General features: G+C 44.3%; 1 protein-coding gene across 1 annotated transcript; it reads left to right on the plus strand.

Annotated features, from left to right (window-relative positions):
• The first annotated feature begins 5069 nt into the window (after positions 1-5069).
• On the plus strand, positions 5070-6284 carry LOC112410871 (ornithine decarboxylase antizyme 2-like). Its single transcript, XM_024761660.1, is given in 3 exon segments — positions 5070-5330; positions 5332-5674; positions 5915-6284. Coding segments are annotated over 3 exon segments (570 nt in total). The 5' UTR covers positions 5070-5234; the 3' UTR covers positions 6046-6284.
• Positions 6285-11360: the final 5076 nt, after the last annotated feature.

The following is an 11360-nucleotide window of genomic DNA, read 5'->3' on the forward strand; positions in this document are numbered from 1 at the left end:
GTGTGACCTGGGCCTCACTATCCTCACCTCTTAAATGGCCATTCTGCAGCCTGCTCCATTATGACACCATTGAACTTTACCTGAACCCTGTGCTCCCAAAAGGCAGCTATGATTGAGAAATTCCCGGGGCTTCCCTGGTGGCGCAGCAGTTAAGAATCCGCCTGCCAAAGCTAGGGGACACAGGTTCGAGCCCTGGTCCGGGAAGGTACCACATGCTGCAGAGCAACTAAGCCCCTATGCCACAACTACTGAGCCTGTGCTCTACATTCCGTGAGCCACAACTACTGAGCCCGCGTGCCTAGAGCCCGTGCTCTGTAACAAGAGAAGCCACTGCAATGAGAAGCCCACGCACCGCAACGAAGACCCAACGCAGCCAAAAATAAAGAAAGAAAGACTTGAAATGATACAAAGGTCCTGTAGTAGGAGAACGAATGAACGAAAAAATTCCCCCACCTCTTTAAGTTCTGGGGAAACAGGACCACCTTGCTCTTGCATATTCCAAGAAAACAACCCGCCTACATCCTTTCCTGCTATTCCCACGAGACTGGTTGATGACTCCCTGGTTCACCTGCTCTCTAAAACCTCACGCCCCTTCCTTTTCTTTGAGAGGGTTCTCGTTAATGAACCTCCTCTCTACTGCAGTAGCCTGCATAAAATCTGTCATTGTCTGGTGCCTTTTGCTTTAACGATTACTAGAAGCTGTTGTAAGCATCTATTGGGTGGGGCATCTGGAGTCCCAGGTTCCAGTCCTGGTTCACCCAGGCCTGGCTTCCCTTTCTGCCAGGTTTCAGTCTTCGTTGAGAGCTCCCTAAGGGCCCCTTACTTTCAGGATGTGAGTGGCAACTCAGCCTCTGCACGGGGAGGCGGGGCCTATACAACAGCTGTAATATTTGCATGCCGCCACCAGAGGGCGGCGGCTCCGCGGAAGAAGGCCCTGGCCGCTGCACCCGCTCGCTCCCGCAGAGCCTTTAAAATGCGCTGTGGAAGTGGAAGCCAGGCAGCGTTTTCAACCCTCGAGTGCTTTCCCCTGGTACACGCCGTTGCACTCCAGGCATTTCTTTTTTGCTCCCGCCTCCGGAGAGTCCTCCTCCGCCGATGTCAGTCAGAAGACTCTTGAGTGAGCTGGAGAGGGCCCAAAAGCCAGCCTTGAGCCTCTGGGCCTCTAGCGCTTGTCTGGGGACCATGTCCCTTCCCTTCGTAAGGCCCTCTGGCCCCCTTCTCTATTTAAGACAAGTTGAAGAATCCTTCAGGCTGCAGGCAAATGGGGAGGAGAGGCAGAAGGGAGGAGTCCAAAGAGGACTGCTTGGGGGGCAGCATTTAACCAGGCACTGCCATCAGCCAGTTGGAGCATCACAATGTCACCTTAAAGTGGGCAAGGCAAGAGCTGTTACCCAGCCTGAAGGATGGGGAAACAGGCTCCCAGAGAGAAAAAGGGATGAGCCTCTGGTAGCACAGCTAGTAAATGGCAGAAATAGGACAAGAACTCGGTTATCCAGACCCCAAACCAGGAGCTCTTGGGGTGGCCAGGCACACACAGACAGAGATGGTTCACCACTTGGCAAAATTAAACATGGGCCGCTCCAACAGAAAGGGGCCCTGGACATCCTTCAGGGTGGAAACCAAAATGCAGCCGTTGAAAGGACTCAGATTGTCGAGTTTGAAGTATTGATGTGGTAAGATGATCACATTTGCTTTTTCAAGTGTATATGTCTACATACACATTTGAAAAGCAAATATAAATACCAAAGCCAAATATAAATTAAAAGCAAATATAGGGGGCTTCCCTGGTGGCGCAGTGGTTGAGAGTCCGCCTGCCGATGCAGGGGACACGGGTTCGTGCCCCGGTCTGGGAAGATCCCACATGCCGCGGAGCGGCTGGGCCCGTGAGCCATGGCCGCTGAGCCTGTGCGTCCATACAAAGTAACTAAGCCCGTGTGCCACAACTACTGAGCCTGGGATCTACAGCCCACGAGCCACAACTACTAAGCCCATGCACCACAACTACTGAGCCCACGTGCCACAACTACTGAGCCTGTGTGCTGCAACTACTGAAGCCCCCGCGCTTAGAGCCTGTGCTCCACAACAAGAGAAGCCACCACAAGGAGAAGCCCATGCACTGCAAGGAAGAGTAGCCCCTACTCGCCACAACTAGAGGAAGCCCACGAGCAACAACAAACACCCAACGCAGCCCAAAAAAAAAAAAAAAAAATTAAAAAAAAAAAAGCAAATATAAAGCAGCCAGACTGTACACAGTGGGCTGTCTCTGGTGGTTGGAATAGCAGTAGTGGGAGGAGGGTTTTCATTTTCTCTGGATTGTTCAAATTGTTCATTACTCACATATATAAACCAGAAATGAGAAGAATGATTCCGTATTTCTGTTTGACAAAAACTAATACCTCCTTGTTAAGAGTTAGAAAGTACAAAAGAGTATGAAGAAAATGAAATTCATCAGTAACCCACCTTCCTCCCCATAGATATTGATGTTTTTCTTTCTGGTTGGTTTCTTTCTCTACAAGACGTGAATAACAGTATTAACTGTAGAGGAATGTTGTGAAGATTGAGGGAGAGGGTGTATGTAATAGCTAACATTCCAGAAGCGTTAGCCATTTTTATATATAACAAAATCAGTATCGCACTGTATATATTTTTTATATGCTGGTGTTTTCACTTACAACATTGCTTCGTGAACAGTTCCCCATGTCAACTCTTCTTTAAAAATGATATTTTTAGTGACTGCACGGAATTTCATTATATTTAAGTACAGTTTATTTAACCGATCCCCGATCGTTGAACCTTTAGATTGTTTCCAATTTTTGCTGTTAAAATAACAGTGAGATTAACATTTTTAAACATCTCTCCTTGTCAGCATTTCTGATTACTTCCTTAGATGGATTTCTGGAGGTAGGATTACTGGGACAAAGGGTGCAAATATTTTTCAGGCTTTTGATTCAGGTTACCAAATTGCTTCCCAGAATGATCTTGCCAATTTACACTCCCACCTGCCGTGCGTGAGAATGCCTGCCCCAGAGCACACAAAGGAGGGATTTTTTGGCGATGGGTGAGATTTGATTATGTTGCTGGTCTGAGGAGAAGGAGCCCCGTAGGGAGGGAGGGTTTAAATTTTAGGAGAGAGAGAGGATGTCGAAAGGAGTGAGGTCCCTGGGAGAAAGGGATGGGGTTTTGAAGCACACATATAGGAATTGTCTTGGATTTAAGAGGGGACACCTCGTTTTCTGAGATGGGTGGAAAGAGGTGTGATTGGGTGTGGATATACAGTCACTGTAAGTAGGTAGGTGAGAGTCAGGAGAGCTAGTCTCTAGGGGTCCCGTTTGCTCAATAAAGTAGGAGGCTGAGTCATCTATTCCAAGGTAAAAGCTGAGGGCTAAGGAGGAGACTTGAGGCAGGGCTGAGGGATGCCACCCTTTAACTTCCAGGGAGTAAAAGTGTTGACAGTCCAGTTGAAGCGGATGACCTTGAGTTTGTGGTGGCACCATTCTTAAGGGCTGTGTGTACTTTACAGCATGTAGCCACCTAGGGAAAGAAAAACTTGTACACTTATTAATCTAAACCAAATCTTTCAAAGTATGTGGTAAACAGTAGAAAACAATGAGGCTGGAGGAGTCATGGTAGTAAAAGTTTATGAACTTCTGGAGCTGTACCAAACTTTCAAGGAACTGTTAATTCCTGTCTTCTATAAGTTTTTCCAAAAAACTAGAAAAGAGCAAAAGCTGCCCAGATCATTTTATGAAACCAGTGTAATCTTGGTTCCAAAAATCAGTAAAGACAAAGCAATTAATGAAAGAATAGGCTTGTTTCAACTATGATGTAGATATAAAAATCCTAAATAAAGTATCAGCTAACTAACCCAGTCATATAACCCAGTTTTATATTTTAAAAAAATTTATTTTGATCAAGTAGGGTTTATCCCAGGAATTTCAGCTTGGCTCAACCTCAGAAATCACCTCATTAATAAAGGACAAAAATCATACAAGTATCTCAACTGGTGAAGAAGAAGCATTTGATAAAGTTCATTACCTATTTATGGTTCCATAACTTAGCAAACTAGATATAGGAAAGACATTTTTCACTTGGTAAAGGTGATATATCAAAAACTTAAACCAATCATACTTAAGAGATTTTAAGTGCATTTTTTTAAAATCTGGAAAAAAATACGGAATCCAACTGTACTGCTACCATTCAACATACAATAATGGAAGTTCTAGACAAAGCTATTAGGAAGAAAGAATAAGAGATAGGCGGATTAGAAGAGAAAAGATAAAAGTATCATATTGAATGGATAAAGAAGAATGGAGATACACACACACACACATATATATATATATATATAAAATCTTCTTTAGTGGAACATTACTCAGCCGTAAAAACGAATGAAATAATGCCATTTGCAGCAACATGGACGGACCTGGAGATTATCATGCTAAGTGAAGTAAGAGAGAGAAAGTAAGTCAGAAAGAGAAAGAAAAATACCATATATCACTTATATGTGGAATTTTAAATATGATACAAATGAACTTATTTACAAAACTGAAAGAGACTCATAGACGTAGGAAACAAACTATGGTTACCAAAGGAGAAAGGAGGTGAGCGAAGGATAAATTAGGAGTTTGAGATTAGCAGATACAAACTACTATATATAAAATAGATAACAAGGTCCTACTGTATAGCACAGGGAACTATATTCGAGAGCCTGTAATAAACCGTAATGGAAAGACTATGAAAAACATATACCTGTATAAACCGAACCACTTTGCTGTACACCAGAAACTAACGCAACAGTGTAAATCAACTATACTTCTATTAAAAAACTATCATCATGTAGAAATAATATTTTCATTTGCCTCGTGAAAACAAAGAGAAACAACAGATAGACCGTTAAAACTATTAAGAGAATTCAGTAAAATCACCAGATACAATATTAACCTAAAAAAATAAATCCGTAACATTTTTCTTCACCAGCAGAACGAACTTCTAGTTACAATAGCAGCAAAAAAGCGTGTACAATGCCTAGGAATGAACTTAACCAAGAATATAAAAGAAACCGAGTTGGAGGCAGGCGCTCGCTGAGGCAGGAGGAGGGCTCTGGGCCCGCTGTCCAACAGGGACTTAGCCCGCAGAGCTCGGCCCTGCGCGCGCGCGCGACCCCACACCCGCCCACTCATCCACCTACCCACTCCCTGCGCCGCCTCTTCCCACCCTGAGCAGAGCCGCCGAGGATGATAAACACCCAGGACAGTAGTATTTTGCCTTTGAGTAACTGTCTCCAGCTCCAGTGCTGCAGGAACATTCTTCCGGGGCCTCTGTGGTGTGCCTGATGCCCCTCACCCACTGTCGAAGATCCCCGGTGGGCGAGGGGGCGGCAGGGATCCTTCTCTCTCAGCTCTAATATATAAGGACGAGAAGCTCACTGTGACCCAGGACCTCCCTGTGAACGATGGAAAACCTCACATCGTCCACTTCCAGTATGAGGTCACCGAGGTGAATGTCACTTCCTGGGATGCAGTCCTGTCTAGCCAGAGCCTGTTTGTAGAAATCCCAGATGGATTATTAGCTGATGGGAGCAAAGAAGGATTGTTAGCACTGCTACAGTCTGCCGAAGAGAAGATGAAAGTGAACTACGTCTTCATCTGCTTCAGGAAGGGCTGGGAAGACAGAGGTGACGGGGCAGAGCAGCTTGAGACCTACTGCCCAGGCTGGGGAGGGGAAAAGGGGGCTCTTAGTAAGGTGGAGCCCCTGAGTTTGACATACAAACCCTGGGAGATCATGGGATTGAGAGTGTCCAAATTTAGGAAAGGCCTAGTGCTTACTTATTCCATCTTTGTTCTGGGTTTTCCCTTGATTTGAGCCTACCCTTGTTGTTTCTTACCAGAATCCTTTTTTACACTCTCTTCTGCAGCTCCACTCCTGAAGACCTTCAGCTTCTTGGGCTTTGAGATTGTGCATCCAGGCCATCCCTGTGTCCCCTCTCGACCAGATGTGATGTTCATGGTTTACCCCCTGGACCAGAACTTGTCCGATGAGGACTAATGGTCATAGAGGATGCTTTGCCCAAGAGCCACAGTGGGGGAAGAGGGGAAGTTAGGCAGCCCTGGGACAGAGGAGGGGGCTTCTTGCTGTCTAGGGAAGGACGCTGAGGCGCTCAGGGTGAGGGTTGCCTATTGTGCTCTCAGCGTTGACTCGTTGAAATTGTTTTCCATAAAGAACAGTATAAACATATTATTCACATGTAATCACCAATAGTAAATGAAGATGTTTATGAACTGGCATTAGAAGCTTTTTAAACCGCGCTGTGTGATGTGCTCTATCTAGCCTAGGGGAGGACATTGCCTAGAGGGGGAGGGACTGTCTGGGTCCAGGGGCAAGGCCTGGAGAGCTGGTGGACAGCACTGTCAGGCTGAGGTTCCCCTGCCGTTGGGCTTTCTTTTTTGGTTTTTAAGACCTGTGTATTTTCTTTCCTTGCTTCCTGTCACCCTGGGGACTCCGGAGTATAGGCTTTTCAGCCCCTGGGCAGTGTCCTTCAGTTGTTTTTGACACTCCACCTGGGCTTCTCTCTGTGCATTTGTGTCTGGCCTGGAGAAAGCAGGTCTGACCCCTCCTTTACAGCTTCGTGTTATTCTGGCATTTGGTTAAGCTGGCTTAATCTGTTTCATGTTCTCAGTGCATTTAAAATAGGGGCATTGAAGTTCACTCCCACCACCAGGGCTTTTTTTGGGGTGCCTGGGCCTTAACACTAGCCAAACTCCAATTCTCAGATTACGGCCAGGAGTTCTCGCTCTTGGCTGCAGGCCCAAGGTGTGTCCTTCCTAGGGTCACAGACAGCAGAGGGCAAGAGGAAGAGCAGCTCAGGGCCTGGGGGTTGTGGGAGAATCTGCTCCGAGAGACGGGACGCCTCTGCCTGGCTAAGTCTAGTGCTAACGGCGCCCCTCTCTGGCAGGTTCTGAGTAGTGCCTGAGACCCTGCTCCCCAGGGCTTGGCAGTGGCACTGAGGGTGTAGAAGTGGCCTGCCCTTTTCTGTTTTCACTGAACAGCTTGTTCTAAGGGGGGAGGAAGGGGGAGAGGTCTAGACTGGGCGAGGGGGTGGGGGTGTCAGGGAGGCAAGTGTGTTGTGTTACTGTGTCAATAAACTGATTTAAAGTTGTGAAAGAAAAGAAAAGAAGCCTATGGAGAAAACTTTAAAACTCTACTAAAGGATGTAGAAATTAACCTGAAGAAATTGAGGGAAATTTTATGCCCTTGGATGGAATTACTTAATGTTACACAGGAGTCAGTTCTTTATGAATTAATTTATATATGCAGTGAAATCCCAGTAAAGATTCCAGGTGTATTTTCCAGGAACTTGATATACTCATTCTAAAATTTATATGGATGAGCAGGATTAAGTCAACCTTCCAAGAGCGAGGAGCAGCGCACTGCAAAGCCGTGTAAAAAGCCAGACGAAGCAGAACGAGAAGATTTTTCTGCACAAAAACAGACCAATAGACCATGGAATAGAACAGACAAGTCCAAGTCAGACCATGAGCATATGTTGTTAGGCTTCGCACATCAATGAAGCAGATTAAACCAGCTCAGTAGATGGAGAAAGACAAAGGAGGATTCCTGCCTGACACCGAATGGAAATGTACACTCCAAATGACAAAAGACCTCAATGTGAAAAGTAAAACGCTACAGTTAATGGAAGAAAATATAAGAGGGTACCTTTGGGACCTGCGTTGAGAACGGAACTCCTTATACAAAACCTCAAAAGCACAAACCCAGAAGGAAAAGAAATGGATTAATTTGATAATGTCAAAATTAAGGATATCTGTTCAAAAGGGGATACCATGGACAGTAGGTGATAGAATGGGAGAAGATATTTGTAAATCTAAATATGATAAGGAATTACTATATAGAATATACAAGTTACTCATGCAAACCAAAAAGCAGAGAGGCTTCCAGTTTCCAGTTGGGCAGGTAAGGAGCTTGGAAGTCTGTACTCTGTCCTAACAGGTGAAAAGCTGAAAAAAACCGAGAATAAACAACGCTTCTTAGACCTGTCAGAGAATTGAGGACACAGGGCAAACCACTGCTCCAAAAAGTGGAAACACAGACAGGTGGATACTCACAGCTACCAGAGCAGAAACCCATGGACAGAGACCTCCCTGGGAACCAGCAGTAGGGTGGGTAAACCTCAACTGTGATTGGTGAATTGCTGGAGGCTCCATGTGGACAAGTTTGAGATTTAAAAAGGCCAGGGGGGCCCAGTCTCATAGAGGCGCCCAAACTTTTGTTGAGTTTTACCTCTAGGAGCTCTACCAGGGTGTCACAGCAAATGTCAGAGAAAAATCGGGTCATGCTTCCAGCAGGGGGAGACAAAAAGTAACCATTTTGAAATATGTCAGAGGGTTCCATTCTTCTTAACACCCCCAGAAGAAACCATTTTACCCCAGCCTAACCTGCTGGGATTTCAGCAGAGACTAAACAATCTGGGGGAAGGAAAATCCCCAACTCCAGCCAGCTCTAGCCATCCTGTTCCACTTAAGGGGCTGAAAAAAACAGAAGCACTTGTGAAGTTCACAATCCAGAGGTACATTCTCACTAAAAGACTGAGCCCTGGGCTTCCCTGGTTGCGCAGTGGTTAAGAATCCGCCTGCCAATGCAGGGGACAAGGGTACAAGCCCTAGTCCGGGAAGTTCCCACATGCCGCGGAGCAACGAAGCCCGTGTGCCACAGCTACTGAGCCTGCGCTCTAGAGCCCGCGAGCCACAACTACAGAAGCCCGAGTGCCTAGAGCCCGTGCTCCACAACAAGAGAAGCCACTGCAATGAGAAGCCTGTGCATCGCAACAAAAAGTAGCCCCTGCTCACCACAGCTAGAGAAAGCACGCACGCAGCAAGGAAGACCCAAGGCAGCCAAAAATAAATAAATAAAATTAATTAATTAATTAAAAAAAAAGAAAAAGACCGAGCCCTAATCATAGGACTATAGGACTCCCCTCCTCACTTCCCCCTCTACCACATGACTACAGGCCTATTTACTGCAGTTCCTTTACATCATGTCTGGCTTTCAAAAAAATTACAATGCATACTCAAAGGCAAAAAACACAGTTTGAAGAGACAGAGCAAGCACCAGAACAAGACTCAGATCTGGCAGAGCTGTTGGAATTGTCAGATTAGGTTTTAAAATAACTATGATCATTATGTTAAGGGCACTAAGATGGATAAAGTAAACAACATGCAAGAACAGATGGGGAAGATATGCTGAGAGATGGAATTTCTGAGAAAGAGTCCAAAAGAACTGCTAGAGATCAAAAACGCTATAACAAAAATGAAGAATGCGTTTGGTGTACTCATTAGTAGACTGGACATGATTGAGGAAAGAATCTCTGAGCTTGAGGATATGTTTATAGATGCTTCCAAAACTGAAAAGCAAAGAGAAAAATGACTGAAAAGAAAAATGGAACAGGATATCCAAAGACTGTGGAGAACTGCAAAAGGTGTAACATACACATAATAGGAGTATTAAAGAATGAGAGAAAGGAACAGGAGAAATATTTAAAGCAATAAGGACTGAGAATTTCCCAAAATTAATATCAGACACCAGAACACAGATCCAGGAAGCTCAGAGAACACTAAGCAGGATAAAAACAACAACAACTACAAAACAAACCTACTATACCTTCAAATTGCAGAAAATCAAAGATAAAGAAAAAATACTGAAAGAAGCCGGGGGCGGGGGGGGGCGGGAATCACCTTACCTACAGAGGAACAAAGATCAGAATTACATCTGACTGCTCCTCAGAAACCATGCAAGTAAGAAGAGTGTGTAGTGAAATATTTCATCTTGAGAGAAAAAAAACCTCATCAACTTAGAATTCTGTATCCTGAGAAATTATCCTTCCAAAGTGAAGGAGAAATAAAGACTTTCTCAGACAAACAAAACTTGAGGGAATTTGTTGCCAGTAAACCTGTCCTGCAAGAAATGTTAAAAGAGGTTCTTTAGAGAGAAGGAGATGATATAGGTCAGAAACCTGGACCTACATAAAGAAAGGAAGAGCATTAGAGAAGGAATAAGCGAAGGTAAAATTAAAAACTTTTAGTATTCTTATTCTTAATAGAGAAAATAATAACAGCAACAACGTATTCAATGATCATAGCTTATGTATAAGTGAAATTAATGACAGCAGTTATCCAAGGCATGGGAAGAAGGAATTAGGAATATTTGGTTATTGTAAAGTACTTGCAGTACCCATGAAGTGGTACAGTGTTATTTGAAAATGGACTTTGATTAGTTGTAAATGTATATTGCAGACTCTAGGGAAACCTCTGAAAAAGTTTTTTTATCAAAAGTTAACAGAAGCATAACAGATAATGCTAAGAAAAGAGAGAAAATGGAATCATATAAAATGCTCAATTAAAACCACAGAAGGAATACAAATATTAGAGGGCAAAAATAGGAACAGAAAACTGGGGTAACATATAGAAAACAGTAACAAATATAGTAGATATTAATCCAGCTATGTCAATGATCATTTTATTTATTTATTTATTTTTTTGTGGCTGCGTTGGGTCTTCATTGCTGCGTGCAGGCTTTCTCTAGTTGTGGCGAGTGGGAGCTACTCTTTGTTGCGGTGCACAGGTTTCTCAGTGCAGTGGCTTCTCTTGTTGTGGAGCACGGGCTCTAGGCACATGGGCTTCAGTAGTTGCGGCACGTGGGCTCGGTAGTGTGGCGCATGGGCTCTAGGGAGTGTGAGCTTCAGTAGTTGTGGTGCACGGGCTTAGTTTCTCTGTGGCATGTGGGATCTTCAGGGACCAGGGCTCGAACCTGTGTCCCCTGCATTGGCAGGTAGATTCTTAACCACTGTGCCACCAGGGAAGTCCCTCAATGATCATTTTAAATGTCAGCAGTCTAAATATACCAACTAGAACACAAAGAGTGTCAGAGTGGATTAAAAAGAATGACCCAATTATGTTGTCTATAAAAAACACACTTTAAATATAAAGACACAAATAGGGAATTCCCTGGTGGTACAGTGGTTAGAATTCTGCACTTTCACTGCCGAGGACATGGATTCAATCCCTGGTCAGGGAACTAAGATCCCACAAGCCACACAGCACGACCAAAAAAAAGGAAAAATATATAAAGACACAAATAGTTTAAAAATAAAGGGATGGAGAAAGGTACACCATGATAACATCAATTAAGAGAAAGCTTTATTAGTTTCGGATGGAGAAGACTACAGAGCAACGAAAGTTATCAGGGGTAAAGAGAGGCGTTATATAACAATAAGAGGATCAGTTCTCCAAGAAGACACAACAATCCTTAACAGGTATGCACCTAACAATTAGACTGTCAATATATCTGAG

Source organism: Neophocaena asiaeorientalis, unplaced genomic scaffold, assembly GCF_003031525.2.
Source record: "Neophocaena asiaeorientalis asiaeorientalis breed wild unplaced genomic scaffold, Neophocaena_asiaeorientalis_V1.1 scaffold465, whole genome shotgun sequence".
NCBI classification, from domain to species: Eukaryota; Metazoa; Chordata; class Mammalia; order Artiodactyla; family Phocoenidae; genus Neophocaena; species Neophocaena asiaeorientalis.